Source organism: Sebastes fasciatus, chromosome 22 (genome assembly GCF_043250625.1).
Source record: "Sebastes fasciatus isolate fSebFas1 chromosome 22, fSebFas1.pri, whole genome shotgun sequence".
Classification (NCBI taxonomy): Eukaryota; Metazoa; Chordata; class Actinopteri; order Perciformes; family Sebastidae; genus Sebastes; species Sebastes fasciatus.
The window spans coordinates 2622271-2650256 of NC_133816.1; the positions used below are offsets into that span (position 1 = coordinate 2622271).

Genomic DNA, 27986 nt, shown 5'->3' on the forward strand with positions numbered 1-27986 from the left:
ATGCTTTCATTCTTCTGTGATTCTCTGTGTTCATGTGTAGCTGACCTTTGGCCTTGAACTGTTGTTTTCGCTCCTTCTGACTGTTTTCCATCCCTCTATCACTACAAGCCCAGTTATTTCCCCCTTTGGCGGTTAACATTAGCAAGTGGCTATAAAATAGCTGCTTCTAGTGTAATTTGAAGCATGTGGCTATAAAATCCTGATTCTGCAGGCCCACTGCTCTGCATGTCACAGTGGGTGTGATATGCTAGTATGTTAGTATTTAAATAACGGTTTTAGACCAAAAGAGGTCATATTATCCAGGAACTTGTTTTTTCCTTCCTTCCTCTCCCATTAATTATCTCATGACCCCTCAGATGTATCTCGTGACTTCTCATGTTCAAATAAAAACCTTAAAATGTTCATGAAGCTGCTTTTCCACAGTAGGAGATTCTCTCTTGGTGATAATCACACATTTTCAGAGGACACCACTTTGGACATAGTATTTATTTCAGTCTTAAAGTTTATAACAACTTCTGGATAACATAACATGAAAAATAAACAAAAAAAAATGAAAAAAAAATACACATTTTAATCTCACCCCAGGTTGACAATTAGAATTCATAAAAGCAGTTTTGAAAAAATAAAAATAACAATAAAATCACAGGAAAAAAATTCTTCCCCCCCAAAAAACAGCTCTTGTAGACTTTCAGTACATCAGGAGTGTGAACACCTGATGTGAGAGAAGCGTCACATCAGGGACCGTTAACACCTGATTTAAATGTACAAACACTTCAACCTGCATTTCCACAGGGTCGTGTGTGAACACTTGAACCGATTTTGGATACAAATTCAAGCCAGCGAAAGTGGATTCGAAGGTTTTGGGTGCAAAATAGGCCCAAAAACCTCAGGCCCTCTTTTTACAAGCAAAGCCCAGCACCTGGAAATGTTAAAAAACACAAAACAAATATCGAGGTTTTCTAATCAAGGAGCCAAGATTTAATTCAAATCCTTTTTTTGCACAAATATCTGTAACATCCCCCAATCATTAGACTACCTAAAAGCAAATCCCCTTTATTTCAGTTCAACATTTATCAATTCTACAAATTGAATACAAAAGGTTTAAGCGATTTGCGTCGTTAATATCATACAAGACTGTTATGTTTTAGGGAAAATGGCTCTGTCTGTGCTCAGTAGTTGGCTTTAATATTCGGTGAAATGCCTGACCTTTGTTTGTGTTTGAAAACAGCGAACAATCTCCCCACAGCCGAATAAAGTTTATATACCTTTTTATCCTCTTTTTTTCAAATATATATTTATTATATATAAAATACTGTTTCATTCATAAAAGCCTTACTTTATACAATATCTGAGTCGATGTGCATCAGTGAGCAATGAAGTGAATGAGTGAGTGTGTGTGTGTGTGTGTGTGTGTGTGTGTGTGTGTGTGTGAATGCGTGAGTGTGTGAGCTAAAAAGAACCTGGAAAATTGTCTTATAACAAACAGCTCGTACCGATTCAGGACCTAATACACTAAAAACAAAAAGGTGTTTTACACAATATACACATTTTATTACTTACAAAAAAAAGTAAGAGAAAGACAGGCAGATGGTTAGAAGGCGGGCTACAGCAGGGTTAGTACCACCAAATGTAACGTTAAACGACAGAAAAATGACGGAGAGAGAAAGAGAGAAAGTGTGAATGAAGAGCTAGTAATAAAAAAGGCAGTCTCACTAAGGAAAGCTCATCGTCAGTGCATCTCTCATCTTGGATGTTCCGAAGTCAAAGTGCCGATTTGGTAATCCACTCATCAATACGGCCAAAAACAAAACAAAAAAAAGAGCACTTCTGTCTAGAAACGGTGCGGCATCACATTTTAGTTGCACCAACGTCAAAAGTGTTTTGTTTGTTTTTTAAGAAGAGAAAGGAGATCCTTTTGGGAAAGAATGAAAAATGCACTTTTGTTGTCACACATCCATCATGGCACCATTTAGTGGATATTTATCTGCTTTCATTTTGAGGTACTTCTTAAGAGTAACAAAGAATAAATGTAAGGTTTATTTACGTCTTTTTTTTTTTAAGCTGTGTTGCACAGTAGCACCATTGTTTAAAGTCGTACGTTTGTTTTCCGGAAGATAATGCACCATTGGAAGTCCACCTTGTTGTCACGGCGACGCTCCCCCCCCCCTCCCTTCCCCTTACTTGTCCCCCGTCATCCAATCATCTCTTGTTATTGATTGTGCGTCCCCGGCAACGGTGGGTTTGCTTGTTGCCGTGTGCCGTTACGTCCTCTTCATGCAGACCACGCAACGGCTGACGCGCGTCCGTAGGTTACCCGCCTTGAGAGTCTCCGACTGGGGCTTCCTGTAAGGGCCAAAGGGGGGAGGTGGTTAGGACAGGAGATGGATATATGCATATGTAACTATTTTAGTTTGAGTTATATAATCATGTAAAACTTTCAGACTCTTGTAAACAGGGAAATTATTTTTGTTTCAAAATGAGAGATCTTGATGAGTCACTCAACTTTGGACTATCGTACATGCATTTTTACTATTTCAGGTTTCCAGAGGGTTTAATGTCACATCTTGTTAGTGCATCCTCCTCCTCTTGACTAACCCCACAGCATCATGGGTGATCAGTTTAGATTTCTTGCTAACACAACAGCTTCTGTAATCACTAGGGCTGTCAATCGTTCGAATATTCATTCGCGATTAAACGCATGATCGCTGTTCAAAATGTACCTTAAAGGGAGATTTGTGAAGTATTTAATACTCTTCTCAACATGGGAGTGGCCAAATATGCTGCTTTATGCAAATGTATGTATATACAGTGTTTATTAGAGCTGGGACGATACACGTATCTGTGGATTCAATACTATCACGATACTTGTGTGCCGATTTGATATGTATTGCAATTTTGGGAAAAAGTTGAATCATACACTTCTAGGGACTTTTACTTTGGAAAATCTCTAAATGAATCCAGTAAAACTGTTTGATTTCCAGCATGTATGTAGACAGAGATGTCCTGAAGTCAAATATATCAGTCATTGTCAGGTATCATTTATTAAATTTTTTCCAACAACACAAAAATCAATTTCCCTCACAAATTAGTGGTATTTTCTTTTTAATTTATAAGGGACATGTAATGTTTTATACTTCTGGTGAATATAATCCATCAATCTTATTTCCATAGATGTGTTTTGTATATACAGTTCCCTTTGTTAACACATTATTTTGAAAAGCGGACGTAGTCCCACGTGTTTACTTCCTCTAACTTCTCCAAGGTGGTCTCTAGCTCTCCCGTCAGCTCCGTTCTCTTTATCCATCCATGGTCAGCTCCCTTGGGGGCCGTTTGAATGCATTTAACATAAATGTCAGTATCTGGGTGCTCTACAGTTGTAGCGTCGGCCCATTTGACTACGGAGATGAGAGTGACGGTCGGCTCGACCGCAACGTTACCGCGTTTCCTGACCGTGACAGAGTTAGCATGCAGCTTTAGCCGTGATGTCTGGCTCTGCTTTTCCTGCAATGTGTGAAACCCAAAGTGTTTCCATCCTTTACTGGATGTGTAGTGTTTACCACGCTGGATTTAACATGTGAGGGTGCAGGTCGTATCCACACTGACCCTCCAACGTTTTATATTGCATCGTTTCAGCTCGCTGTGGTTTGTTTTGGTTGACAAATAAGTAAAGGATACGACGTCACGTTACTCAGACTACAACAATAAAAGCGGGGACTTCCTTCTACATCCTCATAGTGAAGCAAATAATTTATATCGATTCTATCATTAAAAAAATCTAATTCAAAATCGTAAAAAAACACTTAGCCCACTACAACCAAAAAATCGCAAGTTGCATTAATGCGTTTAAGAAATTTGTGGCGTTAAGACAAATTTTGATGGCGTTATCATTGCGTTAACTTTGACAGCCCTACTAATCACTAAAGCGCCCTGCTGGCACTTGTATCCGTACCTGAACATCTCAGAGGGTTCTACAGTGGCCAGCCAGAAGCTGTAGGAGTTGCCGTAGTAGTTGCACGTCCCTCTGCCGTGGCACTCTATGAAGGGGGCGCTGCGGAACTCCTCCAGGCAGGAGCCGGGGGAGGCCAGGGCCTGACCGGAGCCCTCCGCACCCGCACTGGTGTGCTAGGGAGGGGGGGGAAGACGACAGGTGGTGGGGTTAAGCATGTAGCTGTGATGGCTACCTATGAGTGCAGACGTGTGGGTAATATCGTACCATCATGAAGGAGTATCCTATCCACAAAGCTTCCCAATTTGAAGGGCAAGTGGGAATCTGGATGGTCTGACTGTGGACTGCGATCACCATGGCCGGAGCTTCACACACTGAACACCTGGACACAGAAATGTAGAATTTAACATGTCACATCTTCCCTTTCTTCTTCTTCTTCTTCTTCCTCTGTCTGCGTCCCTAACCTGCTGATGAAAGGCTTGATGCCCTCTCCGGTGATGGGGGCCATGGACATGGGCACGGGCTCCGGCGTGGACAGCCAGTAGGAGTAGTCGTTGCGGGAGGCGAAGTTGCAGACGTTGTTGATGTTGCAGAACATGAAGGGCATGGTGCTGAACCTGCGCAGACAGCTGCCGGCCGTGCCTGAAGAAGAAGAAGAAGAAGAAGAAGAAGACGGTCAAATATATGATGATAAAATACGATCGGGAAGGCTTAGTGAAACAAAAATTGGTACCGAGGTCCTGTCCGTGTGCTCTCTCGTTGCCCTGCACGTACAGCAGGGAGTAGCCGTCGTAGATGAGGCTGGTTCCGTCGGGACAGTAGGGCACTTCCTGGCCCTGGCTGTGTCGGGTGATGAGGAAGCCATGGGCTGAAGAGACTGATCCTGGAGAACCGGGAAGACCCTGTGGACCGTCTGAACCAGGGGGACCAGGGTAGCCACGCTGACCTGAGATCAGGGGAAAGGCATGTATTAGGGCTGCACAATTAATGGAATATTATTCGTGATCACGATCAACCACTAGGTGGCAGCAAAATCAGCATTATTATTATTATTGAGTTGTGATGGTCGGTGTGTCTGGTTCCTGTTTCACTCACCAGGCTGACCGGCGGGTCCGTTGTCTCCCTTCCTGCCTGATGGGCCGCTGAAGCCGGGAGGACCCTCGGGACCAGCATCCCCAGGGCCACCAGGTAGACCTGAGAGCAGGGGGAGAAAGAGAAGAATACTCTTTTTTAGGTTTTAGAGGGCTCAATTTTAAAGCTAGAGTGAAGATACTGGCATCATATGAAACTAGAAAAACCTGATGAATCCATCAGTACCAACCATGTCATACTAGCTTGTCATGAAGGAGGTTAAATAACGCTCCAAACTTACATTTTGTCGCGGAAAAACTGTATGCCCATTTTCAAAGGAGTCCCTTGACCTCTGACCTCCAGATCAGTGAATGTAAATGGGTTCTCTGGGTACCCACGAGTCTCCCCTTTACAGACATGCCCACTTTATGATGATCACATGCAGTTTGAGGCAAGTCAGAGTCAAGTCAGCACACTGACAGCTGTTGTTGCCTGTTGGGCTGCAGTTTGTTATGATCTGAGCATATTGTTTTATGCTAAATGCAGTACCTGTGAGGGTTTCTGGACAATATCTGTTGTTGTTTTGTGTTGTTCATTGATTTACAATAATAAATATATACATACATTTGCATAAAGCAGCATATTTGTCCACTCACATGTTGATAAGAGTTTTAAGTGCTTGACAAATGTCCCTTTAAGGTACATTGAACGGATAAATAAAGTGTGACAATCACGCGCTAAATCGCAATTAAATATTTGAATCGATTGACAGCTTTAATTAACTATTATCAATACTGTTGTAATTTCTCATCCCCAACTGTCCCGTGACCTTCACCAGGTCCCATCAAAGAGTCCACATTCACCCACCTGAAGGTCCATCACGCCCAGGATTACCAGGCTGTCCAGGACCACCAGGCTGGCCCTGAGCACCAGGAGGTCCTCGCTCTCCCTTCACATAGGTATCCTCAGGTACACCGGCGTCACCAGGAGGGCCTACAGGTCAAGTGTGACAAAAGAAAACAACCAAGTGTCTGACACTCCACGAGAAACTGATTTTTAAAGGCAAATCTAAATGTTTGTTTAGAAATGAATAGAACTTCAGTGCCAGTTATTACTGACGCCATCTACTGTAACTGAAAGTGTGTTCACCCACCAGGGGCTCCGACATCTCCAGGATCTCCAGTAAGGCCACTGCCACCGGGGAGTCCTGGGTCTCCCTTTGGTCCTGGCAAAAAACACAAATGATATAAATGTTTGCTTACAAGGAATTCACTAAAGTCGGGACGATACAGCTATCTACTGATTCAATACTATCACGATACTTGGGTGCCGATTCAATATGTATTTTGATTTTTAAGTATTCGATTTTATGATTTATTGTGATTTTTGTTAACCTTTTTAACACTAGACCATGGGAAAAAGTTGAATCATACACTACTAGGGACTTTTACTTTGAAAAATATCTAAATGAATCCAGTAAAACTGTTTGATTTTCAGCATGTATGTAGTCAGAGATGTCCTGAAGTCAAATATATCAGTCATTGTCAACAATTATTTATTAAATTTTTTCCAGCAACCTCAAAAACAAAGAATAAAGACATTTCCCTAACAGATTAGTGGTATTTTCTTTTTAATGTATAAGGGTCATGTAATGTTTTATACTTCTGGTGAATATAATCCAATTAATCTTATTTCCATAGATGTATTTTGTATATACGTTTCCCTTTGTTAACACCTTATTTTGAAAACTGGACGTAGTCCCACGTGTCTACTTCCTCTAACTTCTCCGAGGTGGTCTCTAGCTCTCCCGTCAGCTCCGTTCTCTTTATCCATCCATGTTCAGCTCCATCGGGGCCGTTTGAATACATTTAACATAAATGTCAGTATATGGGTGCTCTATAGTTGTAGCGTCGGCCCATTTGACCACGGAGATGAGAGCGACGGTCGGCTCGACCGCACCTTACTGCGATACGATAACGTTTCCTGTCTGTGACAGAGTTAGCATGCAGCTTTAGCCGTGATGTCTAGCTCTGCTTTTCCTGCAATGTGTGAAACCCAAAGTGTTTCCATCCTTTACTGGATGTGTAGTGTTTACCACGCTGGATTTAACATGTGAGGGTGCAGGTCGTATCCACACTGACCCTCCAACGTTTTATATTGCATCGTTTCAGCTCGCTGTGGTTTGTTTTGGTTGACGGATACGGAACGGATATGACGTCACGTTACTCAGACTACAACAATAAAAGTGGTAACTTCCTTCTTATTTCGAAATTGTAAAAAAAATCCCAAAACATTGGGATACATACTGTAGGTGAATCGATTTGTTTTCCCACTCCTACAATTCACAGGATCAAAATACAGTTTTGGATAGCAGGAAGAAATCTGACAAATGCTGTTACAGTATTGTGGACTAACCAGGGAATCCAGGAACGCCAGGCAGACCGATATCTCCCTTCAGACCAGAACCACCGGAAAGGCCAGAGGGACCCTGTTGAGAAAACAAGTGCGCACAGTTAAATCTCAGTCCCCTTTGACCGCCCCTACTTCACAAGTTCCAAGACCAAATTCAAATCTTACTGGGAATCCGGGAACGCCACCGTCTCCCTTCTGTCCCAGGAAGCCCGGCTGGCCAGGAGCGCCGGGAATACCCTTCTCTCCCTTAACGCCACCGCTTCCTCCAGGCCCACGGGGACCCTGTGGGCCAGGCCCACCTTCATACGCAGACACCAAAAGTCAAAGGTCAGGTACAGAATGATGGAGAAGTAACACAATAACGTTTCTCCTCATTATATTCTCACCAGGATCAGTTCGGTTTCAATTCATCAATTCAAAAGTAGGATTTTGTTTACGAGTTTTTATTTTGTTGCCTTCTAGTGGTTGACTTGTCTTATCTAAATTTAGATTATCCTCATCCTCATCCTCATCCTCATCTGCAACCGCTTATCCCGTTAGGGGTCGCGGGGGGGCTGGAGCCGATCCCAGCCGACATTGGGCGAAGGCGGGGTACACCCTGGACAGGTCGCCAGTCCATCACAGGGCTGACACATAGAGACAGACAACCATTCACACTCACATTCACACCTACGGGCAATTTAGAGTCCACAATTAACCTAACCTGCATGTCTTGGGACTGTGGGAGGAAACCGGAGTACCCGGAGAAAACCCACGCTAACACGGGGAGAACATGCAAACTCCACACAGAAGGGTCCCAAGCCGGATTCGAACCTGCAACCCTCTAGGCTGTGAGGCGCCAGTGCTAACCACTGCACCACCGTGCAGCCCTAAATTTAGATTAATAACTGAAAAAAGATGTCGTAAACCATATTCTCACTACTTATTTTAAACTGTATAAATGGAAACTGAACTGATCCAGACCTTGTTTTTTTATTTATTACAATACAGCCACTGACTCATGAATTAAACATATATTAAGTATAATATTATATTATACAGTACAATAGTATAATTATACAGTATAACACAAGGAATATCTCAGACGTCAACTTCCATTTCATTCATGGAAACATTTGCAACACAAAAAACTGAAGAGTTTCATTCCCAAATCTGACATAACTGGCTGAGAAAACATTAATATTATATATAATATTACATATATTTATTCTGATAAAAGATGGTGTATTGACAGGGAACAAAACATAATGGTAGGCATCTTGAGCCCTTCATTGACACATTTTGCATATCATTTCAGTTGTCAGTTTTTAGTGAAAAGTTCATGAGTTCATTCTTTGCTATTCAATTCCTTTGTTTTACCGCAGAGCAGCTTCACCTCAGAGAAACTTGGAACTGACAGAAATGGAAAAGATGAAGGAGAAAGACCAGAAAAGGACAACCAGTTCTGTTCCCTCAAACACCTGAATGAAACTCTTCAGTAACACAGTTGGAGTAAATGTGTATGTTTTCTTTTATGCATGTGTCTGAGTGATTAAGAGCAGTCGTGAATGTCCAGCCTGTCCTGTGGGGTAAAGAAAAGGTAAAAAACAACAATACGGATTTTCACTCATTCTCACACACTCCATGTGTTGCTGCTAATTAAAAACAGATCAATATATCACAAAGCTAAACAACGTATTAGGATACACATAAAGAGATCAGGGTTGGGATGAATGCATCTTCAAAAGCAGTAAATCGTAAAATATTTAGCTATAAAATAAATTTCAATTATACAAATTCAAATTTGAACTGAGAGCGTTTTGAAGTGAATCGACCTCAACCCCACCCCCCCACCCCCGCATGGGACACATTAAAACGTCGCCCTTCATTTCCCCAACAGATCCCATTAAAGAGCATGTATCAAAACCATCAAACCGCTGGAGTCTAACCTGCAGGACCTAGGGTTCCCAGAATTCCCAGGCAAAGCGGAGCCGGGTTGACGGCACAAGGCAAAAAAAAAAAGAAGAGGAGGTTTAGGCAGAAGCAAGCATCAGTACAGAAACACAGTCACACTAAACAACATATGTTGCCATTAAAGAGTAACTAAACCCCGGAGTTTGAACTAAAGTGGAAAAAAATGCCTCTAGGACATGAAAAAAGTACCAACATGGACTGGGCTGGGGGGCTAACTCGCGTCTATCTAAGAATAAAGTTCACTCATTTAGGGGCTGGCTAGAACGGAACATAAACAGTATCACATGAACTGCTGGGCTTGGTCTACGTTACATTTAGCTGGACTTGGCGATGATAGCCTTTACCCTTTCAATTAGCTCACACTTATCGTTAGCGCTAATTGCTAGCATGCTGACTATGGGGACTTATGGTGATAAAATACCGTATGAATTATAAACATTTGTGAATTTGAGTTTACATGCAAGGCAGGGATATGTGTATGCTACTAATTAGCATTAGCGCTAGCTATGTGTATACGATGTGTAAGTGATTCACAGGCTAACTGAAAGGGTAATGGCAACTTTTAGCTAATACTATTTTCTACACAGTCTGCAGAGTCGATGTTGGTTTTATAGGAGGGGTTTGGTTGGTGAAGAAAGCTACCTCCATATATATCACCTGCCTCCAGATCTCAAATACTTCGCATCAAAGTGTCAAAATTTGGACCTGAATCCACCAACAACACGACTAAATACCCTATACATTGTTTTTTAGTTTACAAAAAGTGGTTTTGGGGTTTGGTTACTCTTTAAGTAGCAAGGAGGTATTAACCAAAAAGGCTACTGGACAACTTCAAAAGCTCCACTGCTGTTTGTTTGTAGTCTCGATGATGATTTATAATAATTTAATGTTAAGGATAATGACTCTGTACAGCTGTAGTTAGTCTTAAAAATGAGCTGCTGTTAATCTTGCTTGAGTAAAAATGATAAAAATGATCACCCAACAACGCTCCCGTATCTCAACATTTGCTCCAAGCTCACTGCTGAGGTTTTGAAATGTATGGATACTCCTGGAGGTCACACGGTAGAGGAAAAATAGTACTAGTTTGTGTTCTCAAATTAATAATTTATGTGCACTGATACCGACGTTGTTCATCCCTTGACTTTTCCTCTTGCGCAACCATGAGGTTGACATGGTCAATAAGGGAATTACAAAATATATATATATATATATATATATAAACATCAGCATGTTCACATTGTCTTTGTTAGCATGTAGCATTTAGCATTTAGCATTTAGCATGACCCATTGGTTTGTGATCTACCGTTTTGAGGCATTTTGGCCGTTGCCATCTTATTTTTGGCCGTCACCATCTTGGTTTTTTGTAACCAGAAGTGACACGAGAGGGAGGAGCTAAGTACAACCGAACGCTGAATAAGACGTTTTTAGGCGACCAAAAAAGTTACAATTAACTTTCATGAACGAAAACACAAACAAATCCCAGACCGGACAAAGCCGTGGCAGCGACCTGTCAATCACAAGGTAGCCCCGCCCTAAAGCATCCCCTGCTTTATGGTCTATTTGACTCTAAATGGGACCATCATTTACTAAATGAACGTCATGCTGTGTTGAAGACTTGAAACTAGTGATTGAGACCATGAACTCATGTTTACAATGTTTACTGAGGTAATAAATCAAGTGAGAAGTAGGCTCATTTTCTCATAGACTTCTATACAATCAGACTTCTTTTAGCAACCAGAGAAGTCGCCCCCTGCTGGCTGGTAGAGAGAATGCTGGTTTAAGGCACTTCAGCATTGGCTTCATTTATTGAGACTCGGAGGTCAAAACAATTCTTATACCATGTGACCACCCGGGAGATCAGCAGAGACTCTTAACAGCAAGTTGGGGGTCATTTTGGGGATTTGGGAGATACTGCTGGTTGCTACAACAAAAACCTTTAATCTCCAGTATGTTTAAATTATAATAGTTCTGATGCACAAACAACAACATTTCAGTAAAATAAAACAGAACTAGAATTACAGTATGCGAAACATTAATGCTTCAGGTGAGTTAGTTAAATTATGTTTTTTGTGCACAAACTGTATGATGCTGTACGCATAACACATTCTGCATGTTAGATGTATATTTGACAGTAATGTGATCCAGATAACATGCTACTTGTGCCAGAAAACTACTGTGAGTTTTAAAATCTACTACTGTGTGTTTTTATTATTATGAAACTTTTATTTTTTAGGTGCTTACTTGTTAAAGGTGAATTACGCTACCATCAGTGTGCATAGAAAGTGGAAGGAGACAGTCATTAGAAGCAGAAATAAAGAGTCAGAAAAGATCAAATGATTTCCCAGTAGAACCCTTTAGATCAGAGAGTGGGGTTAAACTCAGTCAGTGGTACTGTAAGGAACGTGCAGTAGACGTCTGGACGCCGTTGATCTGACCTTGGGGACCTGTGGAGGTCGGATGCACGTGTCATCACGTGAAGAGGCGGGGCCACACCGCAGTGGGTGGGGCCAAGCCACAGGAAACACAGGGGGTAAAATGTCAAAGTTTCAATTCTGTCACCCTGACACCCAGAAAAACACTTGAGCGTTTTTACGAGCCTAACACAGTGCTGGTGGGTGGTTAGTGCTGACATTTCATTTTAAAAAGGATATGAAGTTATGTCTGATGTATTTACTATAAATATGAATTCTAATCTGGGAGAAAACATGCAATATAAGCCTCATTTTTTTTTTTTTTTTACTTTTTTCTACAGGCTCCAAAAACTTAAGAATAAAAATTCCCCAAAATAAATAAAATAAATAAAATAAATAAAATAAATAAAATAAATAAAATAAATAAAATAAATAAAATAAATAAAATAAAATTACTTCTATCATAATATATTTAAACTCCAGTCTTTCAGACTAATGGAAAGAAAAGATCCGGAATACACATTTAGGTGTTTATTTTACAACTTTGTCTATTGGCATCTATAGATTTCTCCTACATTCACCAAAAGTTAGCATTACATAATGCCTCATTTGCATATTTAAACATAACATTTCAGAAAACTTGTAATACAAGAACTAATTGTCTTAATGTCAGTAATCAACTGGGCGACGTTTGATGGTGATATCTAGTAGGTAAATATTTAACCCTATTGACCTGTAGTGTCCCCCCTTAACATGCTGACAAGTTGTAGTGATGTGAACCTGGAGCAAATTCATAAACACATTAGAGATGTACAGTAAAAAGGTACCCTAATTTATTGCATGTTAACTTTCCAACTGTGGTGAATTGTATTTGTCGGGTTGAGAAATGTTTCCAACTGCTTGTATCACACATTATCTTCCCGAGGAGTTCGTCAGGGCTGTCCACTCTTTCCAGCATTGTGTTAGGCTTGTTCTCAACGTGTATGTTTGTAAGTGTGTTGGGACAAACAGTGTCCATGCAGATGACTGATTGGTGGAACAAAACACAAGACAGTAAAGCCTGATGCAAACACTCTGAGCTAGACTCTAGTTTATTGTTTATGTTAATAGTAGCCGGGTTGGAGAAAAATCCGATACCTAGACCCTTACTAGTTAATGTTTTTGTTAAAGGCCCTGAAAGCCTGTTTTCTCAATCATCTTCTTATTATGAGCAAGTGTTGTTATTTCACGCAAAGTTTCGTTTTTTTCAAATGACAGATTTCTGTATTTTTTTTGTAGGGCTGCCCCCTCTTCGTCAATTAATCCAGTGGTTCCCAACCTGGGGTCCGGGCCCCCCTCAGGATTCGTCTGCTCTGAAGTTGTCAAAATTATACTATATATATATAAAATATATTATACAGTATACAAGACTATTTTAATTTAAATTTTTTTTTTAATTTAATACTAAATAATCTGCTTCAATCCATATTTGCTGGCGTTTAGCCTTTCAAAACCGACATTTTCAGGCACGCACCTATATTAACGGGGTGGTCTAGCAGCAATCTAACACCATAAATTAAAAAATACACGCAAAAAATTAACAAAATAAATTAAAATAAATAAAAATAAACACAAAAATCTATTTGGGCTCTAACGCTATTATAGTAAATGAATGAAGTTGTTACAAAAAAAAGGATTATATTATATATCTGCATTCACTTGCTGAATCCGTCAAGACCTCATGATTTTATTTATGTCGACGAATTCTTTTGGGAACCACTGGATTAGTCGACTAATCGGCCGTTTTGGTCTCAGTTGACTAAGATTTCTTTAGTTGATTAGTCATTTTTTATGCTTTTTTCATGCTGAATGTCTTATTTCCAAGAGACTTCTGAGCACATCTCTGGTAAACACCAGATTTAAAGTGGTGCTTTTGTGTGATTCTTTGTGGAGAAACTCAGTTTTACAGATCAGTCGTTTATAATCAACTAATCTATTAGTGAGGGTTAGTTGACTAAGAGTTTCTTTAGTCGAGGACAGCCGTCATTTTTTGTTTTATCTCTGCTTTTCTAATTTTCAAACAGATTAGCTGAGTTTTTACTCTTAATATATAATAATTAGTTTGTTTATTTAGTCATTAATACTGAAGATTTGAAACCAGGTTTTCAGGGGCTTTAATTGTAATGAACAAAACTGTCACTGAATCCCATCTTGAACTCAGTTTTTAAGATGCAAGTTGAGAGGTTTGTCTCAGGCTGAGCTGTTTCACACCAACATTTCTTCAAAATGATCTAATATGACACACACAACGAGCACACACACACACACACACACACACACATATACAGTACTTCAGGGCTGCGGAGAGATGGATAGATTACAGCTTTCCCCCCCCGTTGTGGGATCAGGAGAAGAGGGCAAGGGGGTGAGGAAGACATGAGGACAGATGAATCGGTGGATAAAAGACAAAAAAAATGGATGATGTTGAGACAACAAAGTGCCATGCTCTTTTGGGGGTCAGACCCCGGTGACAAACAGTGATTGGTGCATGAGGAGCACCCTGACATTTCCTGGTGAAAAAGGATTCTTATCATTTGTGCTCAAGTGTTCGTGACAATGACTTGACAGGTGGTGCTCAAACAGTGACGTGGCTCTTATGCCAGTGGTGGCGATTGGTGCGACGACGTCCCATGCAAATCAACTGACATGGAGATGAAAGCATTCACATTTAAAAGTGCGCTGTCTGCCGTTTTACTGTCTGGTTTTCATCAGTACTGTGTTTTTCTTTAGTTTGCAAATAGAATGTTTGTACTGCAAATTCCGTACAGGATTACGGTGGTTTTGTATGTTTTAGACCATCAACTATAAACTGCATTTGCCAAAGCATATTGTATGTTTTTTTTCAACCCCTTTCAGGCAGCCACTTAGTTTCAGTTCATCGTTGCACATAATAAAAAAACAGCTTCCTGGAGTTGAAACTTTCTTGCAGTAGGTGATATGGCTTATCAACGATTATGAAATCAAGATAATCAACATAAAACGATTATTGTGCCACATTCCGTTTCACAATGACGCTTTCGTTTTGTCATGTGTTACAAATCCAGCGCACCCCTTTCCTTTAAGGCGGCACACTTTTGCCCCGCTCAGCGGGTCATGGACGACCATGCAGCGTGCCAGATCGGGGCTTGGCCCACGTAAAAGGCGCCAGGGGTCTGTGGCGATATCGGCAACCCAACCGACCCGTCTTGAAACACGGACCATGGAGTCTAACGCATGCGCGAGTCAGAGGGTGCAAGCAAAACCCTGTGGCGCAATGAAAGTGAGGGCTGGTGCGCGCCGGCTGAGGTGGGATCCCGGCCCAGCGGGATCCCGGCCCAGCGGAGTCAGGCGCACCACCGTAAAATGGTATCACTGCCGTTGTATCGGAGCCGTTTTTCGAGTACGAGTACATGAGCACAGTATCGGACCAGATACCCGATAATGGTATCCCTACCCTCGTGGATACTTTTGCTGGCTGCATTTCCACCGTAGTGGTTTACCGCAAGCAGCTCTAGGTCGGCTCGGCGCTTTACAGCACCCGTCGCCCGGACCTCACCGCTCAGTGCTCGTTGTGCCCTCTCTGGGGCTCCCTGCTCCCGGCGCAACAACCGGGGCAGACTGACCTCAGTGCGGCGATGTCGGCGAACCCACCCAACCCCTCTTGAAACACGTTACCCCGTCTCTTTTAGCATGCTTTTGTTTGCTGTGTCATCACCATTAATATTTATACAACCAATTTATGATTCAATTGTTTACTAGAGCAGATATTTATTCATAGATTAGATCTTAACTCTGCTCTCAAAGTGCACCAGATTCATGCATTTAACTTTAAAATGTAGGCTACAAAATTTTCTTTCTAAATACATGATATTTCATCAGAGAAGTTTTTGTATTTAATGTCAACAACTCTGAAGCGAGAGTCCTTTGAAAAGACAAAATCATCCTTTCCTATCCTGTCCTCTTGTTTTTCTTCCATGTTTCATCTTCCAGAGTCACAGCTCATGATTGACTTCATTGAAAACGGAGCTCTTGTAAAACTCTGGCCAGGGAGAAAGTTTTCAGTTATCTTTTGTGAGGCGTCTCTAATGAGGCGACATGTCGTGCAACGGCAGCGTAGCCAAATAACCTGCTAACAGAACTCTTAACATGTTTACACATAAATGTACGGTTACTTTTCCAAAATACTGGGGAACAGGGACGTCAGAATGCATTACGGTGGTCGCTGCTACATTATTAAATGCAACGACACAGACCCCCGCCGCCAGTGTGTGTGTTTTTGCGTTTTCATCTGGACACAGATTTTTTTTAAAACCGTGCTTGAGTGGACGGGACGAAGGAGGAAAAAGCGCTGTTTACAAAAATACCCGTGGATGTGTGGACAAGGCCTGAAATCTCAAAAATCAGCACCTCGCTGGTGGACTCGAGCAACAACAAGGAAGCTTCAAAAACAGTTCCTGACGTCAAACGAGCGATCACAAGCAAGATTTAAGACTTTCAGTAAGTGAAGCCAGTAGCTGGTTGAAAAAGGCCGGCAGCAGTGATGTAAAGAATCCAAAACAACAATACAAAATACTAGTATAGTTCCCAATAAACCCCACCCACCTGCTACTGTAGGTGAGTAAAACAAACCACCACTCGTTCTAGGTCTGACAGTTTATCAGAAAACCAGGCAGCAATTTCTGGCAGCACATGGTGACAGATACTATATCCAAATGCTTTACCTCCTCTTCCGGGTGGTCCAGGGGGTCCTTGGAGTCCTTTGGGGCCCTGCAGAGCCAGTCCTGGAGACCCAGGAGGGCCGCCGCTGCCTGGTGGACCAGGGGAGCCGGGGAAACCAGCCTCTCCTTTAGAGCCGGGGAAACCGGGACTGCCAGATGGGCCGGAAAGACCTGAGTCTCCCTTTGCACCTTAGTGAGAAATAAAGTAGAGATTGTTATATCAGTGCAGACACAAATAAAGCTGTTACATATAGTAGGTGACTACTCACCTGGCAACCCTGGAAGCCCAGGTGCACCGGGTCCACCGTAACCAGGACGCCCTGGAGCAGACAAGAATCAGAACCGAATCAAAACTAAATATTCTATGGGGGAAGTTTTGATTTACATTTCAGTGATGTTTTTCCGAGCACCTTGAGCAGTGACGTACCTGGGTCTCCTTTGACTCCAGCTGGTCCTGGGATCCCGTCCCGACCTGCTTGACCCTTGTCTCCCGACGACCCTGGTCCTCCTGGTCGGCCAGACTCTCCTGGTCTACCGGGAGCTCCAGTGAGACCTGGGGCACCGGGCCCACCGTCGAGACCCTTAGGACCGGGGATACCAGGAGAACCTGAGCAGATGGACAATGCATCAGTTACTGTTGCAGCTTCTTACCAACATATCAAACATTAATTGCACAATTGCTGTAGTCAAACTTCTGACTTACCTTGGAATCCTGGGAGTCCGGGGTCGCCTTTGGAACCTGGCCCTCCTGGTATACCTGAGAGACCGGGTGATCCTGGGGTTCCTTTAAGTCCTGAACTTCCTGGGAACCCTGGCTGACCTGGTTCACCCTATAGGAGACATTTAAAAAATGAAGGTATGAACCTAAAATCTGTGCTTTGCAGTTTTTCCAAAGTAAAACATTTCTGTACCTTGGGTCCAGATGATCCGGGTGGTCCGACTCCAGCAGAGCCTGGTTCACCTTTGGCTCCTGGGAAACCAGATCCTCCTGGCTGTCCCGGGGTTCCTCCCCTACCTGGCCCACCTGGTAGACCCTTCTGTCCTGACGGTCCTGTGACATTAGCATTTATGGCAAAGAAATCAGTTTGGGAACAGCTTTCAGTAGGTCGCCAACTACGGGACTGTGAGTTCAAACCCACCTGGAAATCCCATTTCTCCCATGCCGCCTTTTCCTCCTGGACCTCCAGGACCACCTGGGCCTCCTGGGAACCCAGGATCTCCCTTGGGACCTGCAGCACAGGGGAAACAGCACCTTAGGAACCTATTTGCATGAGTGAGTTTGTATTTATGTATGCACGGGAGGTAAACACATACCTGGTGGTCCGGGGAGTCCGGGGCGTCCATCTGATCCTGGCCCTCCAGGGCCACCAGAGAGACCAGGGACACCTTTCTGACCTGGAAAACCTGATGCACCTGTAGAACACAGACAAAATGTATTGTGTATTCAACAATATAGTGAGTAGTAATTGAATATGATTACCTACTTTTAAAATGTGTTATAATTGGTGTTCAGTGAAGGTGTTTTCAGCTGTACCTGGTACTCCAGGATCTCCTTTGGCTCCCTTTGATACCTCTGGTGGCGCGCTTACGGCTCCGGGGGGTCCCTGGACGCCAGGGTCACCTCTCTCTCCTTTACCACCGGGGCCGCCGGGACCACCGTCTCTGCCTTGGAATCCAGGTTCACCTGGAGAGGAGAACATGAGGATCAGAGAAGTTTAGCGCTCATCAGCAAGGTTATACAGAGACCTCCAGAGTTATTGAAGCTAACATTAGCAAGTGGCTATAAAATAGCTGCTTCTAGTGTAATATGAAGCTATGTAATCTAAACTTTACAAAGTGGGAACATAACTTGTCAATATTGTGTGTGATATATGCCTTTTAGGGCTGTATGCAAGAGTTATGAGTGAACACCTTTGTATCCGGGACCGCCCGGCCCTCCTGGTCCTCCAGGTCCTCCAGAAGGTCCTGGAGTTCCCATGGGACCCATGTCTCCTTTCTGACCTGTAACCAGATGTTAGAGCAGAAAATAAACAAAAACTGAAAATATTCAATTACATAGTCCATCGTTCACACAGCTACAGCAAGTCATATAGTCAGTCATATCTTAACTGCCAGTCAGTAAATTAAGTTCACAGCTAGACAATGAACAGCTGGGTAACCCTAACTAGCCCTGTTGGTAGGCAGCTAGCAAGCCATGATGAGAAATGATACTGAGGTTTTCTGTCTATAGTCTGTAGATGTATTAGTTTACTAATTACTAACCAGCTAGCCTTTGGCCTTTACAGTTCGCTACTGAGTCATAACTATAGATTAATGACGTAGGCTTTAGTTTTTACCTGGCAGTCCAGGCAGGCCATCCCGTCCAGGTCCTCCAAGAGGTCCTGGGGTTCCGACTTGTCCTGGGGAACCTGGGAAACCGGGACTTCCTCTGTCTCCTGGCAGACCTGGGATGTCTAGACCTGGAGTGCCGGGGTCTCCCTTCACTCCGTTTGATCCAGGGAATCCTGTAATGATGATATCAAGATTTTATTGTTTGGATATAGGAACTGAGGCTTTATTCTCCTGGTGATGAGCCCACAACAAACTTATATAGTAATAATAATAGTAAAATCTGACTACTTTCTGGTCTTAAGACGCCCAGTGCAGTCAAGATGCAGGGAATTGTGTGTTTGTAGACAAAGCAGCGCATCATTAAAGGGTGGGTCCATTATTTTTACGTTTTTTGTATCATTCGGTAGCTGCACAGTGGTGTTCTTTGTGTATTCAAATCCGAATATTAAAATGTTGGTTTAAGTACGTATGTTTTAGCATCAAAATGCTATTTTCCCTCCAAGCCCTTCTAAAAACGTTTTACCCCGTGACCTGACGTAGGTTTTTGCATGATGACGTTCTACATACAAATATCCTTATCCATAGTCAATGTGTATTACTGTAACTTAGATGGCAGTCGACATGCTCCCGGCTTGAAGAAGCGGACAGGAGTACCAGCACGGAAGCTAAGCAATGTACTGCTGTGGACGCTGAGAAATTACTGTTTTTGTGAATGGAGTCTGGTGGCTTTGAAGACGGCTTCAGTTCCCCATCAGAAAGGGCCGTCTGATGGCGAGGTAAAGCAGTGATAATATTGTAAATATAGCGTACACTGACATAGATATTTATTTAGGTGGCTAAAATAAGTTTTTCTGCTGCTCCCGTCCACAGCCACTTTACCTCACTGTCAGACCTTTCCAAGGGGGAACCGAAGCAGCTATATCGCTCTCTTCAAAGCCACCAAACTCCATTCACAAAAACAGTCATTTTACCTCACAGAACACAAGAGTATACATACAACCCCACTTCAAAAAATCAAAACTAACCCTTTCAGTTATTTCCAAACTTAGCACAGCTAACGTTGACTCAGCTAGCGCTAGCGTTCACATTATTCAGAACCTTATCTTACTATGGTAACCTACGTCGCTGCTTTTTGCAACGACTGAGTGCAGACAGGCCCACCCTTTAAAAACTAAATGTATCCACACAAATGGAGTCTTAATACCTCAAATGACAGCTTTTCAGTGTACAGGTGTGGTACGTGTCACCATTAACTGGCCATTGACCAGCACCAGTATTGGGTTACAATACCTTTCTCGCCTTGGCATCAGAGGGTCGCAGGTAAGGGAGGGGCGTGTTTCAAAGCGCAGAGGGCGGAGCGTTGGATTAAGCCGATGAGATGAGGACAACAAATTATAAAATGCATTAAATGCATTAAAAATTTGATATGAAGCAGGTTTTTCGAACACTCTGAATATGCACCGAAGCTTTTACGGAAAAACTTCACTGAACGTGTCCAGCGGCAACCAATGCATGCTCAGAGTATTTGAAATATTCTGTTGGATTTGTGTTAGTTTGTGTTTTTTTGTGTTGCATTCGAAGAAGAGCGGTGTGAGGTTAAATACTAGTGAAACTCTATGCTGTTAGTTTAAAATTGGTGTAATCGCAAAGAAAGTGCCTTGAGTGATGTTAAAGTGGTGTAGCTCTGAAATACAGAAGTGGAGGGTGGTGATTCGGCCAAGAAAGGGTGAGAGAGCTGTGATATTTTTGGTGGCGTCTTAAAAACGAGGTGGCACTCAAGTGAAAGCAAAGACAAGATGAAGCTGTGAGGGAAAAGTTCCCCAGATCAAGGTATGGTTTCCTTCCAGTAGTGCGGTAACCGTGATATTCAAACGCATTCACCTTAATCACCAACACACCCCAAAAGGGTGACAATCAACCAAACAAACCCCTCAGACCCTCAGTCTGGTGCTCAGCTGCTCAGTGGGCGACATATAGTTTGAACCTCTGTACCAAAACGACATCCAGACACCTCAACAAGCTCAAAACATGGACAAGTGGGTGGTCATGCACAGTCCTGGGTGACTATCCAAACAAACTAATACCTATTTCAATATTGTAAACACGCAAAAACATACACAAAGACTAAATGAAAAAAGAAGCATTGTTCTTTTGCAAACTAAATCTGATGAGTACTCTACGTGTGTCGGTTCCAATCAACAAAGTGAAAATAAGAAGCTTATCCACGAGAATACGTGCTCACAGATGTTATGCATCTCACCTGGTGGTCCCATTGGGCCAGGGGGTCCAGGGGGGCCTTGAGGCCCCCCCGGACCGGAGATGGGGGATCCAGGTGGGCCACGAGCTCCAGGTATACCGGGTGTACCAGGGTCACCTGGACAGAGAAAGTCACCGTCAGCTCGGTGTATTGTTAAGTGTCAATCGGGAACAGAACTACAGAATACCTTTAGTTCCCGGACCGCCGTCAAATCCAGATCGGCCAGGTGAACCGGGGCCGCCAGGGAAGCCAGGATCTCCCTTTGATCCGGTGAAACCTTTAGATCCGGGTACTCCTGGTAAACCTGGGGGACCAGGAAGGCCAAAGCCAGGCTCACCCTGTCACACACACACACACACACACACACACACACACACACACACACACACACACACACACACACACACACACACACACACACACACACACACACACACACACACACACACACACACAGACAGACAGACAGACAGACAGACAGAGGGCGGCAGACTGTTAATTAAATTCTTGGGGACACAACATGCAGGTAAAGATCAGTGTAAAAGAATCTGCTTCTTAATATTTTTCTTGAAAAATCATGGAAAAATGAAGCCAGGTTTTCAGGTTTTCAGGTTTTCAGGTATTCCCGATTACTTTTCGGGAACAATCGATGACTACTAAAATGCAGCAGTTGTTAATGTCCTCTGTAAATATTTAGACTGTTTCTTACTCATTTAGCCAGAGTCAAATAGCTACATTATGTTATTATTGTGTAGGATTTCACTTCCAGGAAGTGTCTGGTCATGCCTTCATTGTATATATTTAGAGTCCTTGTTTTCGTTCAGTTTCTAACCAAAGATTTCTTTTGTCATTTACCTTTCTGATGTGAATTTCCCATCGGTATTAATAAAGCACCTTATCCATCCATCTATCTACATACCTTGGATCCCGGAAATCCAGGCTGGCCAGGGAGTCCATCTACTCCTGGTCTACCTGGTCCTGCTGCAGGTCCTGGCTGACCGGGGACACCTGGGAATCCTGGAGGAGAAAAAAAAAGAGAGGATGAGGGGGAGGAGAGGTGGCGGTTAAAAGAGAATTTGTGAGGAGGATGTACTGAGATGAGGATGTGAAGGTCAAGAACAGGAGGATAGGGGAAGAAAAAGAAGCTGCAAAGGTCGACAAGGAGGAAGAAGAATGTCTTTACCTTTAACTCCTGGGGGCCCTGGGAGTCCGATGCCTGGGAGTCCAGGGTCACCCTTCGTTCCTGGTGAACCAGAGAAACCGTTCTGTCCGGGCCCTCCTTGGTTACCTGCCAATCGGACATCAGAAACATACGTCACCTCGGTTGCAGGTAAACTGGAGTGAGCACTGCATGAACACGTGTCCTTTACTGTAGAATAATAATTATGTACCTGGTGAGCCGGGCAGTCCTGGTGAGCCATCCTGTCCTCTGGGTCCTGGATCACCTTTCGCGGCCACCGCCAGGCCTGGTTCACCTTTAGTACCTGCATGGTGAGAGAAAGCAAAGGCGAAAGGTCAGTGAGGTAAGTTTAAAGTATTTTAGAAAAATATCAGTTTAAGTGTACGCTATCTTTAGAGTATTTTCGCTGGTTTACCTCGCCGTCAGACAGCCCTTTCTGACGAGGACCTGAAGCCGTTGTATCCATCTATGCTCTCGCCAAAGCCACCTGACTCCATTGAAAAAACCTGTAATTTTACCTCGCAGAACACGGGGGTTGCTGGTCTACCGCTGCCTTGATCGGTTAGTTTGTTTGTGCTATTGTGTGACTTCTGGTGAATCTGAACTAACTGAAGTCACACAATAACATCAACAAAGTAACCGATCGAGGCAGCGGTAGACCAGCAACCCCCGTGTTCTGCGAGGTCAAATTACAGGTTTTTTTCAATGGAATCTGGTTGCTTTGGCGAGATCATAGATAACAGCTTCAGTTCCCCGTCGGAAACATAGACTGTATAGCTGTTTCACGGCAAGCTAAACCAGTTCAAATATTCTAAATACAGCGAACACTTAAACTGATGTAGATGTTTTTAGGTGAGTCTTTTTTTTAGGCGTCTAAAAAACTATAATAGTAATATACTATAACTGGGGGCGTGCCGACCGTCACCTACTGTAGGTAATACACTCACTATGGAGAAGTACCTCATACAACCCCACGTAAAAACACCTGACCTATGCCAGATGTTGCATGGGATGTGAACCCCAATATGGAGGGAAGTAGGATAGATTTGGAAGGTCATTAAATACACCTATAATTGTCATCTTACCGGGTGCACCGGAACCTCCAGGTCTTCCTGAGACGCCCTGGACACCTTTCTCTCCTGAAGATCCCTGAGGTCCAAAGCCAGGTCCTCCTGGAGGACCCCTGTCTCCTGGATTACCTGGGGAGCCTGACTCACCGGGGATACCTCGTTCTCCTTTCACCAGCAGAGAGCCCTGTTGCACACATATTAGTTATAAAAATGAATCGTGGGTGGATCTCAATGAATCTAAATGATGGGAGTGAAAGCCACTTACAGGAGTTCCTTTGGGTCCAGAAGATCCAGGCTGTCCATCTCGACCGGGTCGGCCGTCCAAACCGGGAAGACCGGGTGATCCGGGGAAGCCGCTGTCACCCTTCTCTCCCCTCACACCGCTGACTGTGATGGCATCGCCTGGGTCTCCCTTCTCTCCGGGGAATCCTGGAGAACCTGGAGTACCGGAGGTACCCTGGAAAGGAAAGGAAAGAGGGCAGATGTTGTTGTTAGTATTAGATTTTGTTTATTTGTCATAAGGGTTCAATCAAACTCGTAATTACAAACTCACGCTAAAAATAGGCGATAGACTCTTTTCCCATTGCAAGTATGCCGTTGCACTGGCCTGTCTGTTTTTTTTTCCTGGTGTTTCACGTTCGACGTCACCGGAAGCAGGGTTAGTAATCTTTTATCTGTTACTTATTCAGTCTCTCTTTCAAACTCTCAAACCAGAGTTGGTGATTGTTGGAACAGTGGAAAGACGGTTTTATTTTTGTTTGAATGAAGTGTGTTTTACAACGATCAGCGAGTTAAAATGACTGTTTCTGTCAACGGAGTCTGGTGGCTTCGAGGTGAGCATATAACGGCTGTTTCTTTTCACATCTAACTCCGTGAATTAAAGGTTTTATTTCGACCAGACCAGAGTTGGTGATTGTTGGAACAGTGGAAAGACGGTTTTATTTTTGTTTGAATGAAGTGTGTTTAACAACGATCAGTGAGGTAAAATCACTGTTTTTGTCAATGGAGTCTGGTAGCTTCGAGGAGAGCATTCATTGTATGTTGTTGTTTTGTATGTCAATAAATTATAATAATTGTCCAAATCCTTGTTGATTTTATTACCTCTACCAAAGCCAAAGGCCTAGGAAGGAGGTTATGTTTTCACCGGCGTTGGTTTGTTGGTTTGTTGGTTTGTCCGTTTGGAGGATTACTCCAAAAGTCCGCAGTGGATTTGAATGAAATTTTTGGGAGGGGTGCGGTGTGGCACAATGAACAATCCATTCGATTTTGGTGGCTTCGGGATTTTTTTTTTAAATAACTGCGCTTAGCCAGTGCATTAACACCACCGACGTACATGAAACATGCCTTGGCCGAGGTCTGCGCTCTCCGAGTGCTCTAGTTTATTATATATATTCACTACAACGTGCGTCACATAGCATTGCACCGGAAAAAGAAGCGAAAATAGTGAGTCATTTGTCCCGGGAATGAATGCCAGTTGTTAGTGTTTTTTTTGTCCAGTGGCCAAGTTACTTAAGATAGCAGTTGACATCTTATATAAGCTTTAAGTTATACCAACCATTAATGTGAGATAATAACAAAATGTATTATAACCTTAATTTAAAGCTCAAAGAGTAGTATATTCATACCCCAGATCAACATTTTTATGTCATGATTATCTGTTGTAATATGATATGTGCTGCTTTAGGAAAAGTAAAAAATACTAACAGGGGGTCCAACGACACCAGGTGTTCCTGGATATCCTCTGTCTCCTTTGCCACCTGGGCCGCCAGGAGATCCTGATGGGAGGAGAGGGAAGGAATTACTAATACAGTAATAATGATACAATAGATTTACACTGCTAAGTAGAAACTTGCGGCTATTTCATAATCCCTTTTCCTTCCAAAGATTTCTGCATAAAGCTATGTCTGACGGGAGTAGGAAGTTAAGTGGTGTTACCAGGGAAACCGGGCTGTCCTGCAGGTCCTGGGGGTCCTGGGATGCCACTGGTACCGCCAAAGCAGTTCACACAGGTGTCGCCCCTGTCACCTGAAACAACAACAGATCACTAATGTCAGTTTATTTCTACATTTGCATAAAGCAGCATATCTGCCCACTCCCATGTTGATAAAGATATTAAATACTTGACAAATCTCCCTTTGAGATACATTTTGAACAAACGTGTGATTCATTTCCGATTAATCGTGATTAACTATTTTAATCGATTGACAGCCCTTCTCCCTTATTATCTTATGATATTTTAGTTTGTAGAAATGACAAAAATCTTACCAACATATATTCTTTACTAGGGCTGTGTATTGGCAAGAATCTGGCGATACGATACGTATCATGATACAGGGGTAACGATTCACTATATTGCGACACTGTAAGCAAGGCGATATATTGAGATTTTTTAAATCTAATTTTAGGAAAACTGTCATAGTGTAAAGAACACACCAGAAATAAACAATTTTAAAATAGGCAAAAATAACACATTTATACTGCATTCAAAAAACTGCAGTGTTTTTTGCCCCTAAACTGCATGTGATTATCATAAAGTGGGCATGTCTGTAAAGGGGAGACTCGTGGGTACCCATAGAACCCATTTACATTCACAAATCTGGAGGTCGAGGTCAAGGGACCCCTTTGAAAATCACCATGCCAGTCTTTCCTCGCCAAGCGTAACTTTGGAGCGTTATTTAGTGTCTTTCTCGACAAGGTAGTATGACAGGGTTCAGTTTTTCTAGTTTCATATGATGTGAGTATCTTCACTCTAGCTTTAAAACTGAGCCACTACAACCTCTGAAAGACAGAATAGCACAAAATATAATATCGCGATACTCATGTGTGTCGATATTTTCTTACACAGCTATTCTTTACTTTTCTATTTAGTGTTTTTTCATAGCCTAAATATTAATAAATTTTTTGGATGAGCACCAGCATCTCTATATTCTCTCACCTTTCTGGCCCGACGCTCCAGGGTAACCCCTGTCTCCCTGCACACCAGGACGCCCGGGCTCTCCACCGACGCAGGGTTGTCCTCCTGAGGAAGAGCCTGGAGGTCCGGGGAGCCCTTGTTGACCCGGGGCACCAGGAGTCCCTGAACGTCCTGGGGGACCTGGCAAAGACAGCCCTGGAGCACCGAAGTCTCCCTTCTGACCTCTCTCTCCTGGGAAGCCTGGAGCTCCAGTCTGACCACCACCACCGATAGCTGGAAGTCCTGGTGATCCTGGAGGTCCTGATAAACCTGAAGGAGACGGGACCAAAACCAATTAAAGAGCCTGAATTTAACTCAGTTATTTAATTCAACTCTACTGTCCTCTTATTGTCTCATTCTATTTCTTTTATTAATCTGCCCTTGTTTGAATGTGTTGCATTTTAATTTTCTTTTGTAAAGCACCACGAGCTACATCTCTTGTATGAAAAGTGCTCTATAAATTATTTTTTTTAATTATTATTATTAGTAGTATTAATAATAATAATAATAATAATAATGAATGTAAAATATATTAAATAATAATACATGAACAAATATGTATTATTATTAGTCATTATTTAGAGCTGCAACTAACAGTGACTTTCATTATTGTTTAATTTGCCAGTTATTTTATATTGGTATTAACATTTTTGAGAAATAAATACAAAACTGAAGAACCAAAAAAGTTTGAGAGACAGTAGAAGTGTCATTGAACTGAATTAGAGGAAAGTAGAAGTGTCATTGAACTGAATTAGAGGACAGTAGAAGTGTCATTGAACTGAATTAGATGACAGTAGAAGTGTCATTGAACTGAATTAGATGACAGTAGAAGTGTCATTGAACTGAATTAGATGACAGTAGAAGTGTCATTGAACTGAATTAGATGACAGTAGAAGTGTCATTGAACTGAATTAGATGACAGTGGGCAGTGCCACATAATCACTAACTAGCTTGTTAGCATAACATTAGCTTGTTAGTGTTGCTGAGTCAATATGTTGGTTATGTTATTTTTATTATTTTCATTTTGTTTAGTGAACATTCTCAAAACCGGTGTGTTATACTTTCTTTTGTCATCAATATCAGCCAAATGATCTGTATTGTAACTTTACTTGTGTTAACTTTGTATTGAATGAATGAAACAGTTGTGTTTTCATGGTTCCGGGTTACCTGTTGTAGCAGGGGGGCTTTAATTGTTGACGCACAAAACACACATAGGCAAAGCATGGACAGCTTGTGCACTGGTAAGATGTGTTGTGAGGCTCTTTCTCCTCTGCTTAAGCTAGCATGTTTAAAAGTTGTGTATTCTGGTTTAAACTGTATGAAAATGCAATGATGCATCGTTGTCAATATGTTTCGGAGGTTGTCATTTGGTTTCGAACGGCCAAAATACGACTTTTACTTCTGTTAACTCCGTCGGAGTTTCTCGCTCATTTGCATATTGTCTGAGTGCTGCAGGGGACTGAGAACGAGCCTGCCACTGAGTGTGTGTGTGTTGACTGTGCCCTGTGCTGCTCCTTATAGGTGCGTTATGATGTTTAATTGTTGTTTGTATATTTTTCCTGTGTAGCTAGGATGGACTGCATTAGTTCTATTTACATGTACACTGGATGGTTAGAAACCTAGTAAAAGTATTACATTTAATTTCAGGTGCTATACATTTTATTTA

General features: G+C 42.5%; 1 protein-coding gene across 2 annotated transcripts in view; it reads right to left on the reverse strand.

The window, feature by feature from the left end:
* Positions 1–471: 471 nt before the first annotated feature.
* Positions 472–27986, reverse strand: part of col4a5 (collagen, type IV, alpha 5 (Alport syndrome)) — a 74163-nt gene continuing 46648 nt past the window's right edge. Inside the window, exons 20-49 of one of the 2 annotated variants that reach the window (XM_074623117.1) lie at positions 26303–26590; positions 25303–25392; positions 25072–25142; positions 23633–23824; positions 23383–23551; positions 22509–22601; positions 22301–22405; positions 22037–22134; positions 21305–21455; positions 21121–21234; positions 18866–19033; positions 18441–18530; positions 18064–18213; positions 17844–17942; positions 17669–17758; positions 17441–17580; positions 17233–17359; positions 16957–17136; positions 16799–16849; positions 16533–16718; positions 7595–7728; positions 7433–7505; positions 6171–6242; positions 5885–6010; positions 5042–5140; positions 4680–4892; positions 4411–4588; positions 4214–4328; positions 3950–4122; positions 472–2343 (exon numbers count right to left, since the gene is read on the reverse strand). In XM_074623117.1, coding sequence (XP_074479218.1) covers positions 2262–2343; positions 3950–4122; positions 4214–4328; positions 4411–4588; positions 4680–4892; positions 5042–5140; positions 5885–6010; positions 6171–6242; positions 7433–7505; positions 7595–7728; positions 16533–16718; positions 16799–16849; positions 16957–17136; positions 17233–17359; positions 17441–17580; positions 17669–17758; positions 17844–17942; positions 18064–18213; positions 18441–18530; positions 18866–19033; positions 21121–21234; positions 21305–21455; positions 22037–22134; positions 22301–22405; positions 22509–22601; positions 23383–23551; positions 23633–23824; positions 25072–25142; positions 25303–25392; positions 26303–26590 — 3917 coding nt within the window. In that variant the 3' untranslated portion in view covers positions 472–2261. Of the gene's footprint in view, positions 2344–3949; positions 4123–4213; positions 4329–4410; positions 4589–4679; positions 4893–5041; positions 5141–5884; positions 6011–6170; positions 6243–7432; positions 7506–7594; positions 7729–16514; positions 16719–16798; positions 16850–16956; positions 17137–17232; positions 17360–17440; positions 17581–17668; positions 17759–17843; positions 17943–18063; positions 18214–18440; positions 18531–18865; positions 19034–21120; positions 21235–21304; positions 21456–22036; positions 22135–22300; positions 22406–22508; positions 22602–23382; positions 23552–23632; positions 23825–25071; positions 25143–25302; positions 25393–26302; positions 26591–27986 lie in introns of both variants that reach the window. The other variant, XM_074623116.1, reaches the window with a different exon arrangement.